General features: G+C 43.7%; 3 protein-coding genes across 4 annotated transcripts; all 3 read right to left on the bottom strand.

Annotated features, from left to right (window-relative positions):
* Positions 1-246: 246 nt before the first annotated feature.
* LOC117428212 (alpha-1,3-mannosyl-glycoprotein 4-beta-N-acetylglucosaminyltransferase C-like) lies at positions 247-8,368 on the bottom strand. Its single transcript, XM_059004084.1, has 4 exons — positions 7,955-8,368; positions 3,825-3,976; positions 3,462-3,609; positions 247-3,242 (listed from the first exon to the last, which is right to left on the bottom strand). The coding sequence occupies exons 2-4, from the start codon at positions 3,936-3,938 to the stop codon at positions 2,089-2,091; spliced, it is 1,416 nt and encodes a 471-aa protein (XP_058860067.1). The 5' UTR covers positions 3,939-3,976; positions 7,955-8,368; the 3' UTR covers positions 247-2,088.
* A 2,489-nt stretch (positions 8,369-10,857) lies between these two features.
* Positions 10,858-13,529, bottom strand: LOC117965979 (probable G-protein coupled receptor 139). Its single transcript, XM_034911174.2, has 2 exons — positions 13,080-13,529; positions 10,858-12,167 (listed from the first exon to the last, which is right to left on the bottom strand). The coding sequence occupies exons 1-2, from the start codon at positions 13,153-13,155 to the stop codon at positions 11,233-11,235; spliced, it is 1,011 nt and encodes a 336-aa protein (XP_034767065.2). The 5' UTR covers positions 13,156-13,529; the 3' UTR covers positions 10,858-11,232.
* Positions 13,530-14,936: 1,407 nt separating this feature from the next.
* LOC117428725 (transmembrane protein 183A) lies at positions 14,937-21,705 on the bottom strand. 2 transcript variants are annotated; one of them, XM_059004127.1, is made up of 8 exons: positions 21,256-21,705; positions 19,765-19,854; positions 19,154-19,321; positions 18,686-18,845; positions 17,847-18,027; positions 17,368-17,448; positions 16,786-16,941; positions 14,937-16,492 (listed from the first exon to the last, which is right to left on the bottom strand). In XM_059004127.1, the coding sequence occupies exons 1-8, from the start codon at positions 21,287-21,289 to the stop codon at positions 16,307-16,309; spliced, it is 1,056 nt and encodes a 351-aa protein (XP_058860110.1). In that variant the 5' UTR covers positions 21,290-21,705; the 3' UTR covers positions 14,937-16,306. The 2 variants fall into 2 exon arrangements, with proteins under 2 accessions (XP_058860110.1, XP_033903629.3); XM_034047738.3 differs by lacking the exon at positions 21,256-21,705 and adding an exon at positions 20,268-20,532.
* Between the last annotated feature and the right edge of the window lie 883 nt (positions 21,706-22,588).

Here is a 22,588-nt window from a genome sequence, read left to right as displayed (position 1 = left end):
CAGACAGACACACACACACACATACACACACATATACACACAGACAGAGACACACACACATACACACACACACACACACAGACACACACGCACACACACACACACACACACACATATACACACAGACACAGACAGAGACACACACACACACATACACAGACAGACACACACACACAGACACACAGACACACACACACTAAAAGCTATAATTACCCTAACGGCCAAATGAATATGGAAAATGCTTGCTCATTTTGGTTTGGCCTTTAATAACATCCTGAACATCTGTTATAGCAATGCTGTCAATTATAAGGCTGAGTATTCCTTAAAAGGAAATTGTACCAGGTTCCAAAATACATTCAAGTAAACACACAATACAGGTTTTACAGAGAGATCGGTTTCATTATTGCATCAAAAGTTAAATCACAAAACCTTTTCATTATTATGTTTTTGTTTTTGCTCCTTGTGTTTGCCATATATATATATATATATATATATATATATATATATATATATATATATATATATTTGCATGGTCATTTTTTCCATATTTACCAGGGTTAGCTACAGGTTCTACAATTGCATTCAGTCAGTACAGTCTACTAGTGCACTGTACATTCAAAGCAATGGGAGGTGCTAAGCATGCCCAGTGCAATGGGCAGGAAGTTACATTGCACCATTTAATATGTGCCCTTGCAATACTGTGCAGAAACCTTGTAATCTTTTTTTCTGTTTTGCTTGCCAAAGTGATATCAGTTGCATAACTGCAGGAGTTTTATTCAGAGGGTTTAACTGCATGGCCCTTCGCTGTTTGATCACTTTGCTGTGCTTTTGCCACAGGGAGTTTTTGAAACCCATCCCAGTGGAAGCTTGGCTGTAGAGAGAAGCCCTGCTTCCAGTGAACTACTCCGACAGCGTGATGGTATGTAAACTGCAGAGCCTGACAAAATGAACGATTGAGGAAGAGACCATTTCTCGATGTTGAAACCCTGCCAGCTGGAAATACTGTACAGGATGCTCCCCCAGGGGCGTGTTTAATGTTCTCGTTCTCGCACAGGAGTTGACCAACACCCAAAAGTAGACAGCGTGGGTCGAAGAGATCAAGGACAAACAGTACACTTGTTGTGTTGCACAGTATACATTACATTGCAATTAGTAACCCTCTTAAGAGAAGCTGGATCGAATCAACAAGATGTGAAAGAGGATATAAAGAACGCCAACAGCTCTCCACAATCCCAATGATTTATTAGAAGCAGGATGGATTCCTGAGTTCCGGAATTAGAAGAAGGATGGATTCCTGAGTTCCGGAATTAGTAAAAGAACAATCGGCATTGAATGTATTCTTGTAGAACGCAGAATCTGTGCTCACGAGAAGCACAGTATAATGGAATCCGTCTGTTCAGCTGTGTGTCTGTGCGTAAGATCCCAAACTAACTGAGGCACGGAGTCCACCCGTCTAAACTGAGTCCCACACGAGGCTTGTGGGAAACCACTGACTCGGATCAGGCCCAAGCCTCTCTTATTGAGCCAACAGAAACAGAAAAGCAGTAGCAGAACCTATTTCTAATGCAGATGTAACGGTGTACAAATCCACAATTCTGTATGGGTGGACTTGGTTCCTTTTCATTTTTAAGGAAATTCATTTCCTTCATAATGCCCTCCTTCAGCGGCTGTGTAATATAATAGGCACAGATGCCGAGACACCTGATTTTAGTTTTTTAAATTCAGAAATCATTTTCTAGGGTTGCACCCACAGACGGTGGAGGAAAACATGTATATTAAAAACATGAAGGCACAAGGCATTAGGATGTTTTGGATATACAGTTTGTTCAACAGTATAGTAATAATAATAATAATAATAATAATAATAATAATAATAATAATAATAATAATAATAATAATAAAAACTCTGGCATTCACACAACTAAAGATGTGAGAAGCATGTGATTTTCTAATGAGCAATCTGTGTACTTTGTACAGAATTACACTTTCCTGATGTCCTTATACAAATAAATAGCTCATTATGTGAAAATGTACAGCATGCCAGAAAAAAGGGTGTAACCAAATGTAGCAACACAAAGATATTTTCAGCTATGCTTTACTCTGTTTGGTCCAAATGCTTGTGCTTCGAATGATTAGCCATTCTTTCTGGCTTTCTGTTACAACAATTTTTATGCAAGACACTGCAGAATGAATCTTTTTATCAATATCCTTGCTCTCAAATTGTCCGTTCTCAAATCGCCCCAGTTTTACGTAGCTGGAACATTCCACATTCTCTTTAATCCGTGCTGGGTCTTCTCCCAGTTCGACCAATCCAGCATGAAGCATATCCGACTGCCTCTCCTCTGTGCCGCTTTGAATTCGGAGTCTTGTCAACACCACAGGTTTGACAAACACGATGGTGAAGTAATCCCCCACCAACGGAGACTTGCCCCAGAAATATTCGTCCACGTTGCTGTAGGCTTTGCTGGGATTGTAGTTCTCAAACGTGCTGATGTTGGTGTAGATTGCAGCTGGAGGGTTGTCTGGGAGATCAATGGAATCCTCTTCAAAGTCGTCGTCTTTTAGCCGATTAGCCGTGCCCAGGAAAGAGGAGTAAAACCCATTGTGCTGAAACAAAGACGGTTTGAAACGAATAACGTCCTTCTGAGTGAGCAAGACCCGGAAATGAACCAGGAGCCAGTCGCAAGGCATCTCCTGGTAAAACATCAAGAGGAATTGGGCCAGCCTGGGAAGATCGCTGGACTGATAAAGCTTCCCGATGTATCCCAGCTTGGAAAACTCCAGGGTCACCCAGTAGGATCCCTCCCTGGAGGTCAGGACTTTCTTAATGGCAGTGAAAAAGGATTTGGAGCAGTGGATGTCATCCTCCAGCATCAGATAGTAACGCGACAGGTTGGCGCAGAAGTTGAGCAGGAAGGCATAGTCAACGTTCTGTTTGGAGCGGAACTGCACGCGGTCCGGAGCGTCGTTGAAGTTCCGCTTGAGCCCCTGCAGGGGGGGGTAGTGCTCCTGGGGTGCGTGGATGACTATGAGGTGTCCCGACAGCACGTGGTGGGAGAACTTCCTGGAGATGTCCTTCACCACCTTGCTGTTCCAGGCCTGGTCGAAGTCGGCCAGATGAACGACCACCACCATCTCCTTCAGCTCTTCGTTGGAGGACTGCTCAAAGATGGACTTGAGCGTCTCCAGGAGGTAATTCCCTCGCTTCCTCTTGACCGAAGACAGCCCTACCGTCAGGTACTCTGAAAAGAAGAACTGGAAGAAGTCAGTTTCTGTGTGCTACAGCTATAGGCGTTTCAAAGCAGATTCATTTTCAATGGCCAAAAACAAACAAGCACGTGACCTCCATCAGTGGCCAGCAGATCCACAGAAGAGGCACGTAAACAACGACCTGTTTCAGCTGCCTGCATTTCACTGCAACAGCAAAGCCATATATATGTACAGTATTTTGGGTCACTTACTCTTTTCGTGGTTGGGAAAGCCAGCTAAGTGACTGTAGGAGATGTTAATGGGTAGCGAGGAGTTCCAGAGCTCCCTGAAGTTCTCCCCGTTCCTCTCAGAGTAAATCTGCCGCATTGCCACTTCTCTGGCCCACCTCCTGCTCTCCTCCTGTAATTAAACATTTCAGCAGAGGATGAGATCTGTATCGAGCAGGCCAGAGGAGCACTCCGCCCCCCCAGCGTTCATCCTACATGCAAGAGAAGAAAAGTGTTTTTCCAACGCCCAGTTTAATTGCATGGCACCTGATTCCCAGCATCTCTTTCTGGATGGCTGTTGGCAAGACCATTGCTGGTTATGGATAATAATTTTGCTTCATTACTCACAGTGGCAAAGCTGTCTTCCTCAGTCCTCAGACCCAGACTGACAAACAGAAGGAGGAGGAAGAAGAGAGACAGGGAGCCCAAAGTCATCAGTGATCTCTTCCAATAGCATCTCATTGCAGCGATGCCTCAGGAACAGTTTAACCCTTAGCCGTCTGAAACAAAACCACACAGACAATCCAACCCTCAGTACAGTACTCAACACAAGTTACCATGTAGCGGGCAGGTTTCACAGACCCCAGTTTCCTAATGTTACGTTTGGTAAGGTAGCCCAGACAACCCTTCACAGCGGCTGTGTGAACCAGGGTGAACGAGGAGCCCTTGCTGTGTGGAGACCCTTCACAGCGGCTGTGTGAACCAGGGTGAGCGAGGAGCCCTCGCTGTGTGGAGACCCTTCACAGCGGCTGTGTGAACCAGGGTGAGCGAGGAGCTCTCACTATGTGGAGACCCTTCACAGTGGCGGTGTGAACCAGGGTAAGCGAGGAGCTCTCACTGTGTGGAGACCCTTCACAGCGGCTGTGTGAACCAGGGTGAGTGAGGAGCTCTCACTGTGTGGAGACCCTTCACAGCGGCTGTGTGAACCAGGGTGAGCGAGGAGCTCTCACTATGTGGAGACCCTTCACAGCGGCTGTGTGAACCAGGGTGAGCGAGGAGCTCTCACTGTGTGGAGACCCTTCACCACGGCTGTGTGAACCAGGGTGAGCGAGGAGCCCTCGCTGTGTGGAGACCCTTCACAGCGGCTGTGTGAACCAGGGTGAGCGAGGAGCTCTCACTGTGTGGAGACCCTTCACAGCGGCTGTGTGAACCAGGGTGAGCGAGGAGCCCTTGCTGTGTGGAGACCCTTCACAGCGGCTGTGTGAACCAGGGTGAGCAGGTGAACCGCAGCAGTAAGATCAGGATTAGTTTAGAGGATTCGAATCGCCCGCTTTCGTTTTTGTTAGTTGTGTTTTACTATGTTTTGTTTTGCATGTTTTTTATATATGTAAATAAAACCATGCGCTTGGAAATGGCATGTCGACCACAGCCTCCAGTCTCTCTCCTATCTGTCTGCAGATCTCTCATGCCCCTATTACAAAAACATAATAATGCTACAAACATACACATTGCAATGTAATATTTACCACGTCTGGACAAATCCCCCTGCCAAATTAGGATATTGCTATTGGTTGTAAGAAAACATAAGTAACTAGTTGTGACTTATATAGGCTCTATCTCAGCTTGCTGTGGTGCTGCTGGGCGTGGCTGGTTGTGCTGGGTGTGGCTGGTTGTGCTGGGCGTGGCTGTGCTTACCTTCAGGGACTGACATTCGTGTTTGTTTCCAAAGCCTTTCTGGCTGACCTAATACCCTTCTCTGAAATGTAAACACGTTCTCAACACACCCACACTGGTTATACAAAGCAGAGATTTTACACATTAATAATTGTAACAATGTGTTTTCAAACACATGCATGTGCGTTGTACACAGTAAATATTATACAGAAAATGAAGTTTATTCCAACACTTAAAACACACACACACAGATTCTACACAGTAAATATTATACATAATATTATATTAAACAACTCAAAAACAAATCCTGGGAGGATCTTTAGGAACCTTTTTGAAATGGTTTCCTCCAACTGCCTTGGCTTAAATAACTTGTTTTGCTAGATAAGCAGGTATGGTGCAGAGCTTCTGTGCCCAACGTAATCACAGACACTATGGCAACGGGGTGGGGGGCGGGGCGGGGCGGGGCGGGGGGGGGGGGGGGTTAAACTCACTGTGGCTTTCTTTCCTAGTTCAGGAATGTACATTATTTGATCTACATTGAAGTATAGACTAGTGTTCTCTTCTCTCTAAACCCTGTCAGTCCACCTCTCTGAATCTCTGAACCCTGAGCCAGGTAATGAACCCTTCACGTGCAGGTGTGCTCCCAGCAGTCTGCTAGCATGACCATGATTTTACTGCTTTCAGGAAGGAGTCGTTTGTTCACCTGAATTGCCTGCAGGTCCAGAGAGCAGACTCGTAAACAGTGATCATGAAGCCAGGTAAAACAAGGCTGCCAATGCCGAGAGCCACGTCTTACCTGTTCATCAGGTGTCAAAAACACTATATGATAGCCGATGAACAGGATGGGAGTGCAGCTGTGGGTTCAATCCCAGGTGGGGGACACACTGCTGCTGTACCCTTGAGCAAGGTACTTTATCTAGATTGCTCCAGTAAAATCCCAACTGTATAAATGGGTAATTGTATGTAAAAAATAATGTAATTGTATGTAAAAATAATGTGATATCTTGTAACAATTGTAAGTCACCCTGGATAAGGGCGTCTGCTAAGAAATAAATAATAATAAAAAAAAGTTTGATATCTGATTAAATTTGTATTTTTTTTTTACCATTAACCTACTTTACGTGGGAAGTCGTCAGCTTGTGAATGATAGTGTAACTGAAATTGACTGCGCATGCGCTAAGAAAGATTTCCAGCACGAGTTACTGCCTGAGCAATGCCACCCATTACAAACGGAAATATGAGGACTCAGACTCCAAACACTGTGAGCTAATTGTGTTTGTGGCTTCAAGCAGCAACATTTAAATGGACTGAAAGCGCCTCATTATGTTGACTGTAATATTTTAAATGGCACAGCAGCTGGAACCTGCAGACAAGCGTGACAGAAGCACACACGGGAGCCATCTTTAGCAAACAGAGGTCTTATTCCCATTGTTAGCTGAATAATACTGCAATCGAAATGTCTTCAAAACAGAATTCTACCCACTGCTACACTCACCCTCAGACTGCACTGCTTAAGAACGGTCACAAACGTCTGTATTGAAGCAGGGTGGCTAACAGGTATTTAACGATATGAACAACGATTGATATGAAACTGTGTGTTTATTGAGGTCCGGGTTTCGGGCCGGCTTGTAGTGTTCCGAATTAGGGTCCGGTCCGAACCCTACATGTTCCGCATCTTTACAGAATATCAATTACAACAGACGCACAGACAGTATTGCACACACGATGGGGTGGAGACACAGCAGCAGAGATTCGACTTCAGGACGTTACATTCACGGTTCTCCTTTCTTGAGAACCAAGCAGCTCCGAAGTTCTTTCATTTTCCAGCTCGTCGTTCCTCGAGTCAGTTATTAGCAAGTCTGTAGTTGTGCTTTGATCTTTTTAAAGCCTTTTCGCGATCAGTAATAAATTACGTTTGAGCACACCGAGGTATGTTAATATGAGTAACTCCCAGTGCGGTTTCCAAACGCCAGAATGAGCAACTGAATTAAATATGAGAGCGATTATAAAGTGCTAATCCTATACCCAGGGGGCAAATGGTCCACACTGAAGCGAACACGAGACAAGTTAGTAATGCGGTACAGGAAACACCCTCGGCGTCTCCTGTATGTATATAACTGCGCACTTGTCACAACTCACTAAACTAATACGTGCCATGTTATCAACTTCTTACAATAACACACAGAACAATGCGTACTGAGAATTGTATTATTATTATTATTATTATTATTATTATTATTATTATTATTATTATTATTATTATTCAAACCAAACAAATGGTTACACTTTTTCAATGTTTTGTAATTTCATGCCCCACAATTTGAAACGGAAATCGTCCTAAACCAGTTTTAAGAAAGGAGGCGTTAATTCGAGTACAGTGCATGACAGGACAGGCTACACTCCCCCTGCTTCACTGATGGTCACATTCATTTGTAATAGCAAGTCGCGTTAACGACAAACAAGCCAGTACTATAAGCAACAGTGTGGAGTAGTGGTTAGGCAGCAGTGTGGAGTAGTGGTTAGGCAGCAGTGTGGAGTAGTGGTTAGGGCTCTGGACTCTTGACCGGAGGGTTGTGGGTTCAATCCCCAGTAGGGGACACTGCTGTTGTACCCTTGAGCAAGGTACTTTACCTAGATTGCTCCAGTAAAAACCCAACTGTATAAATGGGTAATTGTATGTAAAATAATGTGATATCTGTATAATGTGAAATAATGTATAATGTGATATCTTGTAACAATTGTAAGTCGCCCTGGATAAGGGCGTCTGCTAAGAAATAAATAATAATAATAATAATAACTAACTACGCAGATCTCGAGCGAGTTTAAAAAGTTTCTCCTAGTAGCAAACATTTTAAAAAACGTACCTGTAGATTCAGAGTGCGTGGTTAATTATTTCTGGTTCCTCGTTCGTATTGAGCGACGTCAGATTTAAGCAGCTGTACTGTGTGTGTATTTCTTTTTTTTTTTTGATCAGATCCCGTTGGTTAAGAACATAGGTTTGAAGTTGCTTTCATTGTGAAGTCTCTGTTAGTCCCGCCCATGGTACCGGTGCTGTGAACACCTGACGGCGGTTCCTCTTTGCTGCGCTGTAACTGTTGAGTATAGAAGCACGTGATCGAGCTGTAGCGGTAGCTATAGGAATACAGCCGCTGTGTTCCTTTTTAAAGAGACACGGCGCTGAATGGAGAGGCTGGCTTTCCCTAGCCAGGCAGTACTGAAGCGGTTTCAAATGCAGATCATACTTAGATATGCATACAGGATACAGCATGCATACATTCTCACAAAAAGAGTTTGTTTTCAGGAACAAAAGCACATCAAATGCTGATGGTGTTCTGAGCTGGCATCAGTGTAGCGTTTCTCTTCTGAGCTGCAACGGGTTACATAACAGAAAGTAACAAACAGCGGATACGTGTGTCTTTAATGTGGAACAATAAGCACACCGGCCCTGGCAGGGCGCGTGTTTATCAGAAAAAAGCCTTCGTGTTTCAGGGGTTATTAGGCGTTGCGTGACGTTTAAAGTTATAGCGTGTCACTTTCAGCAAAAGGAAGCGCTTTTAGAAGCAGTTTTAATTGGGTCTGATCATGGTTTGTACATACGCTCAAAACAAAAGCTTTTTAAGGAGAAACAGCTTATGCGAAAACAAAGGTTTTATCGTCCGTTCGAGGTCACAGCTGCACTCTGGAGTTATGAAAAGCCAGTCACATTGTTAACTGGCAGCATTATTTCAAGCCTACACATAGACAGTCATGTGTTAGTCGCCAGTAATTTTCCCAGAACCGTTGATGTGTTTGTAAGAGTGTAATAGAAGTGATCATCCGGGTTACCAAGCTGTTGATGAATGGTGCGCTTTTACTTCAAAGATATCTTCCTCAAGGGCAAGTATCCGATGGTCACTTAGCCCCGCCCTGCCGTCTTAATGCGGAGATGACCCTCATAGCCATTGCAATGGGTTTATTGATTCGTAAATAAAAAAAACCTCCTCAAATAATATTCAGTTGCGATGGATTGCTCCCAAACACTGAACCGATCGATCCAGTTCTTAATAACCCATTGATCCCAGAGCTTCATCAGCAGCAACAGAATCCCCCCCCCCCCCCCCCCCAACCCCAACCCCAACCCCAACCCCAACCCCCAACCCCCAACCCCCAACCCTGACTCTGCTTTTCAAGTTCAACCATGAGTCATCCTCGTCTTAATTATACTTCATTAATTCATCAATATTATAAATGTAAGAAATGAAAGCCTTATGTAGAAGTACATTCACCGGTCTAGCATACGATTTTACGCATGAAGCTCAACCCTTAGTGAATGCGCAAAAGCTGGGACAGCAACACAGCCGGCTTTCTAATAGATCATGTAGGCCCTCTCTCTTAACAGGAGGTCACAGGACATAGGTTGATATCAGGGTGCAGTGCTGATCACGCCATTTAGGAATTACGCTGTTAGTTACGTTTCTGGAACACAGTTAACTTTGTATCGGGCAATGGTCCAGTAGCTTCACCACACGCACGCACACACGCACACACACACACACACACACACACACAGAGAAGCAAGGAGTCACAGCCTTATATTAAAACCAAAATTGTAATCACAAAACAATTGAAAACAAATACCAAACCCCAAAAATAAGCAATACATCCTCAATCACTTTATTGTATCAAACACAAAAAAGCAAAAAATTAGTTCGAAAACGTCATTATATGGGACTCGATTGCAACCACAAGTACACGTGTGCTTCTTTCTCCTCGTCTAACATAAACGAGACCATGTGACCTACAGAGCAGCATGCAATTAGGTACCAAGAATCTAGATAGCACTGTAAAATAAATATACATATCCTGAAATTAGAGGGGAATGCTCTCTAAATTAAACCTTTATATAAGCGTTTCACAATGCTGTACCAAACAGCTGAGATCTGGTCTCAGTATGAATTATATATTCACATGTGTTATTCATTATTAAAAAAAAATGCTCAACGTCATAAACTGTGGGCGAGGATATTTGATTAGCAATGCACCCATTACTCTGTGTAAACAGAGCATGTTTAGAGCAATGGGTGGGGCTCGAGGGCGCATCTTCACTTGATCCATCTCTTGCAGTTAGCAACCTTTATTTGCCTTGCAGCCCGTCAGGCAATGGAGACCTCCGGGGAAATTAATACTAAAACTGTAATTGGAGAGCAAACACTGGTCATCTGCTTACCGTCTCAGGGTATTTGCACAGCACCTCTAGGAGAAGAGAAACAGCAGGGTTTGTGTACAAATGAGATCGTAATGTAAACGAATAAGGGTCGTAATGTAAACGAATAAGACTCACCTCTTCAAACAGCACCTGTAGAACTCCTCTGTTGTATCCTGGGACACTATCACCCTTCATTTAAATATGCTTTATTTTGCTCTTATCTGCCCCCTATTTTACTGCATTTAATCCTGTACCTCAGAATATTGTAATCTCCCAAGTGTTTAATCTGTAGTATTTTGTACTTAATCATATCCTGATGTAACTTTCACTATTATCTGCTGTATTATTGAATTGTGGTTTGTCACACTTGAGAATTATTGTATTTCTTGTTCTTATTGTATGACTTATATTGTAACACTTGAATGTATTTGTATTTGCTTGCGATTGTAAGTCGCCCTGGATAAGGGCGTCTGCTAAGAAATAAATAATAATAATAATAATATTTCGTGTGACATTGTGCTAAACACTTTATTACATCCAGTTACAAATTGACTTTGTTATTGAGGACAGTAAACCCTCTGCTGTCTGAACTAATTGGGATTGGGGGGGGGGGTTGGATAATCATTGTTTTTATAATTGAATTACAACTGTTTAAAAAGATGTTAGGATAGCAAATCAGATCATCTTATACTTCACAACTTGATTCAGCTTCCCTTTCGTACTTCGTTCGTTTATAAAGATCCCATTTAGAAGCCACTGGAAAGCTAACTAAAAACATTGCCATTCTGCTACAATTGGTCTCACACCAGAACATTTCAAACTAACCGCAGGTCGCCTTCAGGTGAATTCAAGTTCTCAAGTTAGCATGCTTTCATGGAGGCCCTACCACACACTACAGACAGAAAGAAAGAAACCAGCTGCTTCGAGCAAAGACTGCAGAGCGCTGCAGCAGCCAGACTACAGGTGGAAGATGATGGAAGGGTAGTCCGAACGTAGGGGCTTGCAGCTCCTGCAGGGGTAGAGGGCCTTCTTGACACAGTCCACCAGCTCCTTGCGGAACTTGGACTGCGTGCAAGCGTAGAGGTACATGTTGAAGGAAGCGTTGGTGAGATCCAGCATGGTCCCGATGTCAGCCGCCACATTAATGGGGATGGTGTAATCGGTGCGGTCGATGTTGTAGTGCGCGCTGCGGAGGATGATCTGGGTGACAAACCTGGTGATGGACAGCAAGGCGAAGGTCATGGAAACGGTGATGAGAAGAACCACCGACTTCCTCTTCTGGCTCTGGAAGTGGCTGGCAGACTGGCGGAACACCCCGGCCACACCGTGGACCCTGTTGCTGAGAACGATCTGCCGCAGAGTCAAGCCGTTCAGGGTGAAGATCACCACGAAGGGGATGATGTAAACCAAGACGGTCTGGAACCACACCAGCCCGCGCACGTAGAAACCAGGCATGAGTGGATCATAGATGCAGGCATGAGTCCCGGGGTGAGTGCTCTCGTTGAAGTAGGATTTGTTGGACCAGAAGTAGGGGACGGCACACAGGTGGCTGCAGATGTACACCAGGGTGATGGTGATGACGGCACATTTCGGGGTGCAGAACCTGGCTTTCAGGCTGAAGTTGTTGATGGCGATGAAGCGCTCCGCTGTGAAGGTGACCACCAGCCAGATGGAGGCGTTGTAGGCTCCGTAGTTGAAGATGTCCCTCAGGCTGCACCAGGGGTCCTTGCTCCAGAAGGGCTCCTCAACGTTGAACTTCAGCACTAGCTCCATGACGACGATGAGAATGAGGACCAGGGTGTCCGCCACCGAGATAGCCATCAGATAGTAGGTGCTGGACTTGGACAGCATGCAGTTCCGCCTCCAGAAGATCAGGAAGGTCACTATGTTAGCTGGAATAAAATCAAGCACATTAACGATGGTAAGCACTCCTGTACCGTGCGCTGTGACCTGCATGGTTTCTCTGCTTTATAGCGCTTTCCAATCAAGCTCCTGGAAGCAGTTATTCTATGCCAGTGGTTCTCAAAACCTGGTCCTGGGGACCCCTGTGTCTTATGGTTTTCATTCCTACTGAGCTCTCGATCGCTTCCCTAAACCCTTGATTGAACTCATAATTTGCTTAAATGATACCTTTAATTGTTTTCAGCTCTGAAAAAGATGCAGATTTCAAGTTACTTACACAACTTTACAGTTAACTTGAAAACTGTTTAAGAGCTGAAAACAATTAAAAAGGCCTAATTATTAATCAAACGATTAGTTCAAGTGAGGGTTTAGTTAAGTAATCGAGAACTCATTTGGAACTAAAAGCTGAACGTTCTTTAAGCCACCTTGTTTAAAACACATGCACATCGCTTTTAAAAATTGTTTGATTGAAGAACACAGAGACAATGCGGGCGCCCCTATGATGAATGTAACACACGCTATTAGAGCGCTAATCTTGTTTTTACTGCATCTATGTGAGAAAAATGCCACACAATTCTAGGTGATGCAAAACATTTGGCCGTAGATTCATGCATTTCTAATTTTCAAATCGACCCCTGCTGCACAGCATTCGTTGGAAGGACATACTGTCCGAAACGTCCTGAACTTGGATAAATAAATCACTTCATGTACATTTTAAACTCCTTCGCCTTTCTAAAAAATGTCTTTACAACTTCATATAGAAAGCAGTTAACCCGTCTCTGTTTTCATACCATCTCTTGTTGTCACAAAAGAAAAGCTTGTAGGAAGAGCAGCCCCTGGCCGGATCACAAACAAGAAGCGCACAAGCACCAGGAAAAGGAGGGGTGGCGGGCGGTACTCACAGGGGATCCCGATGATGGCGAGGATGGGGTAGAACGCTCTCTGAAGAGGGAGCATCCAGTGCTCCTGGCTGCTCATCTCTGCCCCTGGCTCTGCATCCCTCCACCCTGCTCCGGGCTCCTTTTCACTGTTTTATGGTTATTGTTCTCATTACTGCTCGGTAAACAGGCAGCCGCTGCTTTAAATACAGTAGAAGAACCGTGAGCGGCTACTGCAGGACCGGCTGTTAATCATTAACAGCAGAGCGGGAGGGATGGCTGGACAGTGTGTGTGTGTGTGCGTGAGAGTGTGGCAGAGACATTCCACTTAGCAAGGGTGGCTCAAACAGCCAGTTGTCTGAAGAACTCGAATAGACAGACGGACATGAAGGCAGAAAGATAACCCATGCATAACTCCAAAACAATCACAAAATACATTATATATAAAGCCGGTTCTGTAAGCTCTTGGCTTCGGGGTGAATTGATCACCCAGCAGTACAGCCCAGTACCCTGGGGTCCCAATAACTTCAAGGTTTATTCATTTTGAAATGTCAAAAGTGTCACTTTACTTCAAATCCATTCCCCCCCAACATGAATTACATTTTAATTCTTAAACTAAATAAAAGATGAGAAACCAGATTTAACAATCATAGCAGTCATATAAAACCAGATTAGTGAATACAGCGTACATTGTGAACGCTATTCAAACAAGCTGTAGAATGGTACCTGAGCAAAACAGGAACTGCAGGACTTCAGACTGACACGAGGGACTATAAATGCAATCCCAGAACAATGGTGTGTGAAGACTAAGGTAACTTGAACAATTTTTGGGAAAAGCAAATATTTTCTTCACTTTGGGGGGGGGGGGGTATTAAGACTTCTTTTTTTCCAGCCGTGTTCTAGAACACAGGTCTACATTCCAATCCTCCGATTGAAGGAAAGCAGAGCAGTGGAAACCATGGTCACCGAATCCACTCTAGCAAGCGGCTCTCTTTCCTATCTGAAAACCAATAAAACACTTCTTAGAAACAAAACCATGTTGGCAAGAACAGGTGGCATATACAGAGTCTGCTTACAGAGCTAGAAGGAGCTCCATCCATGGAATTATCATCACGATTATTCCTTACATAGATCACCAGCTGAAACATTAAAAAAAAAAAAAAAAAAAAAGTACAATGTTTAATGTATTAAAATATTATTTATTAAAGCACTTCCTCCCTGCCTTATGATATTTATTATTGAGATTATTATCCAGAATAGGGCATCATGTGATCTTTCTTAGCATACAGACAGTAACTACATGCCCTGATCCTTCTGGATCACTTTTAGGGCAACAAGCATTTAAATGACTATTTAAAACATCCTAATAATAATAATAATAATAATAATAATAATAATAATAATAATAATAATAATAATAATCTGCGTTACAACATCTTAAACCGACTACAGTCCTGGAGGTTCCCTTGCTAGGTCAAAATCAGAAGCTGCTTTATTTTTTTTTTTCTTCTTCTTGATCGTTGCCACTATTAAAAACGCTGCGGTTTAATTAGGAAGCTGCACAGCTCTGTTTGCAGTTTAATATTGCAATAGAACATTTACAATGATGACACTGACGTTCAGACAGCAAAGCCTGCTAATCACTTCTTCAAATCTGAGGATTCAACCAGAGCGTAACCTGCACTGCCAGAGCCACAAAGACGCCCTTTAATAACTGGATGGAACACGTCCAAACAAAACACGATTGAAAAACGGCTGCTTCCTGGTACCAAATAACGTGAGGCTGAACTGCAGCACCGGGAGCAAAAAATAAAGACCGCCCCGCCCCGCCCAAAAAAAAAAACATTATATACTGTAAAGGAGAACACCAACAACAATTAATTCTGCTTATACAAGTTTTATTTATATAGATTTTCAGGCCTAGCGTGTTTCATTGTATTCATGATTTTTAGGAAATAACGTGTGTGTGTTTACCTGAATCACAAAGCAGGCTCTTTATATCCTCCTGTAGGGACTCTATCTACTCAGCACTTAAACACCTTAAAAAGACACTTCCCATTACTTCCAGTCAACTTAATTCCACATGTTGAAATGCATTAACATACTGTTAAAGCCATTACACTGGCAAACTGCCTGTGCAGCAGAATCTAACCTGTGAACAAAACAGGGGAAGCATATCCAGATAAATATGCAAACATGTCTGCTACCAGCAGAGGGCACTGAACGCACGTTTCTATATTCTACCCTAAATCCACAATGAAGTGGTATGTAACGGTGCCTGCAATGTTCATATGAAGATCATTACTATAGTGTTAGTTGTTCCTGGCGGAATGGAAATGTATACACAGTAGCATCTTCCACAGACATAATAGGGACACAGCACCTTGTTTTACACCACAAAAGATGCGGATTAGGAGCAGAGATGACATTAGCACCACCTAGTGTCTCTGCTTTAGTATTACACCATCAAAAAAAAGTTTGAAAACAGCCTCTTCAGTAGAGTACAGTACCTGTAAATCTAAACTCATGTTTCAATTCTAAAGACTAAGCTGGGCTGCAGATGGGTCTTTCCAATGCTCTCTGTGCTTACGTCACAAGTAAAATGTTTTGAAAATTAAAAAAGACTATAGCTGCAAAAAAAAAAAAAAAAAATACACACATCAACCCGAATGCCCATTTAACTCCTGAAAGAGATTATTAAAATCAAAATGTGAAACACCTGAGTTTGTATTTACTTGCATACATTTCTCTAATGTATCTTCGTACAGGACCATTTAAAATTCTGCTGGATAATATGAAACACCTCCCTTGTATATAAATTTTTTTTTAAAAAACACACACATTATGCAATGCTTTCTGCACCAGGTAAAGAGCATGGCCCATCTTTCACCCCCGACGCACTCTTTACTGGGAATAAAGGAATTCTTTGTGAGATTATATATTATACAGTACTGAATCTGTAGAGGCAGAATTTTATACAACTACCAAGGGTATGTCTTATACAAATTAGGACAAATATGATACTCTACACAAAGACACAAAACCTGTCCCAAGCACACACCAACAACTGAAACACAGCATTCGGTAACAACGCTATTACACTGCACCAAAACAGGAGTAAGGGAAAAGTGCTTTGGCGTCCGATTACATAGTTTTTAAATTTCTCTTTAAATAATTAAAGTTGCATGTCTTCAATTAAAACCCACATGGTTTTGTGTTGTGCCCTTGCACCATGTGGTTAGGAGATGCTGTTAAGTCCGGTTGGAAAAGGGGTATTGCGGATGCCACCAGTCCAGGAGACGCACGCTGTGCACGGGGTCGAGGACGATCTGCACCCCCTGCTCATTCCGGGGCCTCCTGCCCTTCACCATGGGGGAGTCTTGAAACAGCAAGCGCACGCGATGGTGCCTCATGTCTGTACTCACGTTCACTGTGAGCTGGAGGGGGGGGGGGATAAAGGTATTAGGAACATCAACCAACAACTGACAAATCTTCAAATATTTTAACAAACCCAGATTCACACTTGTCTTGGTAAGACAGTGCCAGGATGTGAGGCAGTTCTCTATCATTCTCACAGGAAAACAGCAATGCTTTGACACTCCTCTTTGGAAAAACCAAAAGAAACTCCAGTGGAACTGGCTGTGCTAAAACCGTACGGCCATCTGGGTTTGTTTAGACAGCACCAATACAGAGCATGGTTTCTGCACAGGAGCCCGCGCTGGAGGCTTACCAGGGTTAACGTCATGCCCATGACTACAGGAGTGAAGATGAAATTCAGCGTCGTGACCCGCAGCAGGAAGCAGTCGTGGTCAGGGTTGGTGTGAACTTCCTGGTACTGCCTCGGAAACTGAAGGCCGTTTCCACAGCCGTTCTTAAACTTGGGAGGCTGAAACATTGCAGCACAGTCTGGAATTAAAACTAGTCCAAAGCACACGACTGAAACAAACCCACATGGTTAATAAAATCACTGCCTGGGTGCACAGCTACACTGCCCTGTTAAGGGGATTTGCTGATGTTGAAGTCCAAGGTTCTGGTTTTATACTGCTTACTTACTGTTGCAAGGAGAAATCTGGTTTGCTTTTAAAATGCCTGCTTCACTGTAATGCTCCAATTTACTTGCAAGCTTCATGAGACAAGGACATTTGCTTTTAAGCTTTATTCAGGGAGCTGTTTCACAACTTAGCAAGCTTTGAAAAAAATATCTGGTACAAACTGTTAAAACTAAACTTAAATTAACATTTATTTTTGCACAAGTGTAAGTTACAAAACCCGACCGGTGACACAAGCATGTAATCTGCCATGAAATCCTCACCTGCTTTAGAAACTTAAAATTGAATTCCCACAGCACTTCTGGTCTGTTCCCAACTATCTTGTTGACCCAAAAGAGCAAACACTGCAAAACAATGCAAACACAAAACAGCTGCTGTTAACAGTGCTTTGTATTCACTAATTCTCAGTAGGCTGCCAATCAGTATGCTTCAAGCACCAAGTAATTTACAGAAGTCCAGCGTCTAGAACAGCCAATGAAATAAGCAGTCTTGTACTGCAACACAAAATGAGCATAAATACAAAATCTCTACATCGGTGGTCTGATGTTTTGAGAGGACAGATCTGCAGTGCAAAGAAGTGAATACAGCACTAGCCAAAAATCAGGTGAAACTTCCAGGGTGAATTAAAGATCTCAACTAAACAGGACAGAGCGCAAGCACAGTAGAATGCCACTTTCCTCATCTTAAAATGTGGACTTCTGATTAACGATGATAACCCAGTCACCCCCCTCCGCCTTCCTACCTTCGAATTCAGGACAGCTGTAGGAGTCGACTCGGGGATAGAGGGGCTTTTTGAGACCTGGGAGCAGAAAGGCTCATAGAAGTGATACAGAGAGCGAATCACACAAGCACGGAGACCCCTCATCTTTCCAATGGAGTCGGGCTGGAGACGCACAGGCAAGTGTGCGTCCGAGATATAGTGCCTGGAAATACAAAGAGACGGTCCATTACTGGGCTGAGAGAAACGCAGCCATTCACAACGCTGTGATCTAATAAATCAGTAGTGTAGAGTTGAAATGTTAACACATGGAGTCTTACACACACACTCGCACAGGGTGACCCTACAGGGCAGCAGTGTGGAGTAGTGGTTAGGGCTCCGGACTCTTGACCGGAGGGTTGTGGGTTCAATCCCCAGTGGGGGACACTGCTGTTGTACCCTTGAGCAAGGTACTTTACCTAGATTGCTCCAGTAAAAACCCAACTGTATAAATGGGTAATTGTATGTAAAAATAATGTGATATCTGTATAATGTGAAATAATGTATAATGTGATACAATTGTAAGTCGCCCTGGATAAGGGCATCTGCTAAGAAATAAATAATAATACACCACACAGACAGTGACAGGGAAGCAAGAGATCAGTAGATAAAGATTATTTTAAAAAGGACGGCTGAGCTCCGTACTTTACTGCACTCTGCTACAGCAAGTGGCAAGAGATTAGCTTGTGATGCAACACTGCCTGCATGTGCACTTCTGCACTCCCATACAGAACGATCCCCATTCAGACTGCTAACTGTTAACAGAGCTGCTCGGGGTTTGCATACAAGCATTGTTACACTGCAACACATGGACAGAAACCTACCGTTTGTACAGCCTGGACCAGAACGCAGCAGTGCAGGAAACAGCCCACGCATTCTTACAGATGAGAGCGAATTTACAGATATCTTCTGGACGGATATACGAAGCCAAAAGCAGCCAGACATCAACGGGATACTCTGCTCCACCCTCTGAATCAGCATTTACTAAAAAAAAAAAAAACAACAAAACAAAAAGCCTATTTTAAAAACGGACGCACACTCGCTATACAGACCTTTTCACTTAATTAAAACAACCAATAACGTGGGGGAGGGGGGCAGTGTAATCTGCCACAGGCCAGTTCCCAGCACGGAGATCTGAATACAAAGTGCAACAACTGGTGTATTTTAGGGTAGAAAAAAAAATAAAAACGCTAGGAGGATCAGCCAGAGCTGACATGTGCAAGACGCCTGAGCAGCGATCCCTGTGTTCTCTGATCAGTCACTTCTGCTCAGGGTTTCAGCCAGAGTTTTACCTTTGTGTCTTTTGCTTTTCTTTTTCCTGGAGGCCTTCAGCTCGCCGGTGCAGTCCTCTGCGTCCAGCTCGTCACTGCTCTCCTGGGCTTGTCCTCCGACCCCCGCGGTGGAGGACAGCACCTCCTGAACGGGGCCGTGAGAGGCTTCCAAGCCACACAGTAACTTCACTGCAGCAAACACCAAGAACACACGGTCACGGACTGCTGGGGGGTGTGTGTCTCAGTGTGTGTGTGTATTTCTCAGTGTGTGCATGCGTGTGTGGGTGTCTCAGCGTGTGTGCTTACAGTTCTATTTTCTGAAGTTCAGTAGGACGTTTCCCATCCTGATCTCTCCTATAAAGATCTACTTCCATGGCTGTAAATATAACCTGATGCATCAAAAAGAACACCTATTTCTGTGCCCTACATCCACTGTATGCTTGTATATAAAACGTGAAGTTCTACATACAGACACTGATACACTAAGAGGTATCCTTATTACCCCAGATTCTGATAGGCTCAATAAAAACACAAAACATTAAGGATTGATTTTTAATATTGGCTTAAATGGAGCCAGGCAAAAGCTTACACATCACTTGAGTTTTGGCAGTCGTAGTATTTAAGAAGCTTACCTTCTTTTTCAATCGCATTTGCAACGGCTTTTTTCACCCTCCCAGACTTCACAATAGCTGGGTCAGAATTGGCATAATCTGCCACGGTGACTGCAAGACAGAAAACCAACGCTGCTTAGCAACGTACGCCATTCTGAACGCGCATCATAAACTCTCGTTCTCACACTTTTTTTAAATGTTTAATTTTTCACAGATGTAATTGCTTATTTTGCCGTCAGTTTAGTACAGTCTCACAGAGATTGTACTGCCAGCTCCCTTCCTCCCTCCTTGTAACCCGCCTGACATCGCGTTCCTCGGCTATCTAAATGCCCTGTGCTAACACTGAACTCGGCAGTATGGTACTTTTAAAGAAACCCGTGTGTCGCTCCATTTCTCTTAATTGAGCACACTTGCATGTGCATCGTTGCATGATTATGCTAACGGATTAACAGAGTAGCGAGCAGGGCGCCCCGACACGCCCTCTTCCTGCTCAAGCAAACCCGGCTCTCTCTCTCTCTCAGTACCTGACTCCGAGCAAACATCCTCGGCACGGAACTTCAGCCGTTTTCGGTTCCCTTTCTTGGGCATGGCGGCGGGAGTCTGGGGCCGGTTATCGAGGCTGCGGCTCCTGCCATGTCGCGGCGACACGCAGAGACACGGGGAAACGGAAAGAAATGAAAGGAAAACTGAAGTGAGCTCCTCCAGGATCTTCAGCCATCATGGAACTGAAGGGAGACCTCGCAGAACCACGCGAGACTTCCCAGCCGGAGCCATTACGTCATCCCAAAACCAGCCTTCAAGGGACACGCAACAATTTAAAACATCTAGTATTAGTATTAGGACGAGGGCTGCCAACCGGTCTTATAATTCCGGGACACCAAGACGGGTCAGGTTTCTCAACTCGCCTCTCTGACCGCACATTAATTGATTTTACTGCACGCGTGTAGTAAACTGCACGCTAAAGAAATTGAATTGCTTTGCTCTTATTTTCATACGGTTTTAGTGACTGGGTGATGAGGATCTATTAGAAACAGACACGGGGCTGCATTAGCAGCAATCAATGTAAACTACCGGCACCTGGCAGCCACAGAGTGGCCCTTTATACTGTGAATAATTCGGTACACCGACAGTGGTGATTTCACAGGCACGGAGCTACAAGATAACGGCCCATAGCAACATACAAAATCAATGGTTCATGTGGGCTAGTACATATCACATTGCCCCTCTGTAGGGAACATAGTGACGTTTGTTAATTAAATGCAAAATATATCTAGTTACTCCTAAACACGAGAGAGAGAGAGAGAGAGAGATTGAGACTTTTTCATTGGTCCTTTGCCTAAGCGGACGTGTCATTGTTGAAGAACGGGCTCATTTTTAGCTCCGAGCTGTAGCAATGAAGAGCAGGTAGGACGGTCCTGACTTTGCAGACCCGCCGGTGAATACAGAGCTGTGCAACGGCCACATCCTGTTTCCTTATGGTTAGTTCAGTAGAGAAGAGGCCACCATACTTACCGCACCGCACTGCATCATTGCATAGGGTTTCCATGTGGCTCCAGATTAACCGGACGCTGTGAGACAGAACGGGATTTCAAACTTGCCCCTAAATTGAAATAAATGAAGGTGTAAATGAACCATCCTTAGCTACAATTTATAATGGTGCTTAAATACCCGCATGCGCGTCAAATAATTGTATTATACTAAGAATGAATTGCAGCCAGTCGCTATTTTTTTCTGTTTGTTAAAATTCAATCGCCCATATTATTCTGCAAATACAATCGCATCAACATCTCGTTGCTCTATCGATAAATTAGCTGTTCATTCATTAAGATCTGATCAGAAGCAGCTGATCAGTGTGACTTGTTTGCTGCGCCCAAGCAATTCCACCACAGCAGGATTAATCTCAGCAAAGGTGGAGCTCATTTATACGTGAATTACTTTCAATTTAGGGGGAATTTTGAAATCCCGGTCTGTCTCAAAGCGTCCGGTTAATCTGGAGCCATATGGTAACCCTACACACTCACAAGCCCTTTAGCTGAACGCTAGCCGTGTCTGGCTATGCAGAGAACATTGTGCCATTAGGTTATGAAATAAATTAGGGTTACCATGTGGCTCCAGATTAACCGGACGCTGTGAGACAGAACGGGATTTCAAACTTGCCCCTAAATTGAAATAAATGAAGGTGTAAATGACCCATCCTTAGCTACAATTAAGAATGGTGCTTAAATACCCGCATGCGCGTCAAATAATTGTATTATACCAAGAATGAATTGCAGCCAGCCGCTATTATTTTCTGTTTGTTAAAATTCAATCGGCCATATTATTCTGCAAATACAATCAAAGCATCATCATCTCGTTGCTCTATCGATAGATTAGCTATTCGTTCATTAAGATCTGATCGGAAGCAGCTGATCAGTGTGAATTGTTTGCTGCGCCCAAGCAATTCCACCACAGCAGGATTAATCTCAGCAAAGGTGGAGCTCATTTATACGTGAATTACTTTCAATTTAGGGGGGATTTTGAAATCCCGGTCTGTCTCAAAGCGTCCGGTTAATCTGGAGCCATATGGTAACCCTAAATAAATGCACTGGTCTACTTGTCTGTTTGCTAGGGTATGTGTTGATGAAATATCATCTCTAAACAAAACACAACCTTAGGCAGGCCTTGCTAGCGGAGGTCTGTTGACGTTATGATACACTTGACACGGCAGAATACATAGGTGTGCTTAATATTGAAGGTGACTCTATATTGCCGTCAAATGGAGCAAAGTTTTTAAAAAATGCATGCAAAAATTTTGTGGTCATCATTTAGATTTGGAGAGTAAATGTAGCGGTATTTAATTAAAAGG

The sequence above is a fragment of the Acipenser ruthenus genome, chromosome 29, assembly GCF_902713425.1.
Source record: "Acipenser ruthenus chromosome 29, fAciRut3.2 maternal haplotype, whole genome shotgun sequence".
In the NCBI taxonomy this organism is placed as follows: Eukaryota; Metazoa; Chordata; class Actinopteri; order Acipenseriformes; family Acipenseridae; genus Acipenser; species Acipenser ruthenus.
This window is presented reverse-complemented; position numbering and strand designations above follow the sequence as displayed.

Coding starts and splice junctions, on each gene's coding strand:
- LOC117428212 (XM_059004084.1), bottom strand. CDS start 3,938: ATGAGATGCTATTGGAAGAGATCACTGATGACTTTGGGCTCCCTGTCT. Junction 3,610..3,824: donor AGGAAGACAGCTTTGCCACT/GTGAGTAATGAA, acceptor GTTTAATTACAG/GAGGAGAGCAGGAGGTGGGC. Junction 3,243..3,461: donor CTTTCCCAACCACGAAAAGA/GTAAGTGACCCA, acceptor TCTTCTTTTCAG/AGTACCTGACGGTAGGGCTG.
- LOC117965979 (XM_034911174.2), bottom strand. CDS start 13,155: ATGAGCAGCCAGGAGCACTGGATGCTCCCTCTTCAGAGAGCGTTCTAC. Junction 12,168..13,079: donor CGCCATCATCGGGATCCCCT/GTGAGTACCGCC, acceptor ATTTTATTCCAG/CTAACATAGTGACCTTCCTG.
- LOC117428725 (XM_034047738.3), bottom strand. CDS start 20,331: ATGCCCAAGAAAGGGAACCGAAAACGGCTGAAGTTCCGTGCCGAGGAT. Junction 19,322..19,764: donor AAATGCGATTGAAAAAGAAG/GTAAGCTTCTTA, acceptor TGTTTGCTGCAG/TGAAGTTACTGTGTGGCTTG. Junction 18,028..18,685: donor TGGTCCAGGCTGTACAAACG/GTAGGTTTCTGT, acceptor TTGTATTTCCAG/GCACTATATCTCGGACGCAC.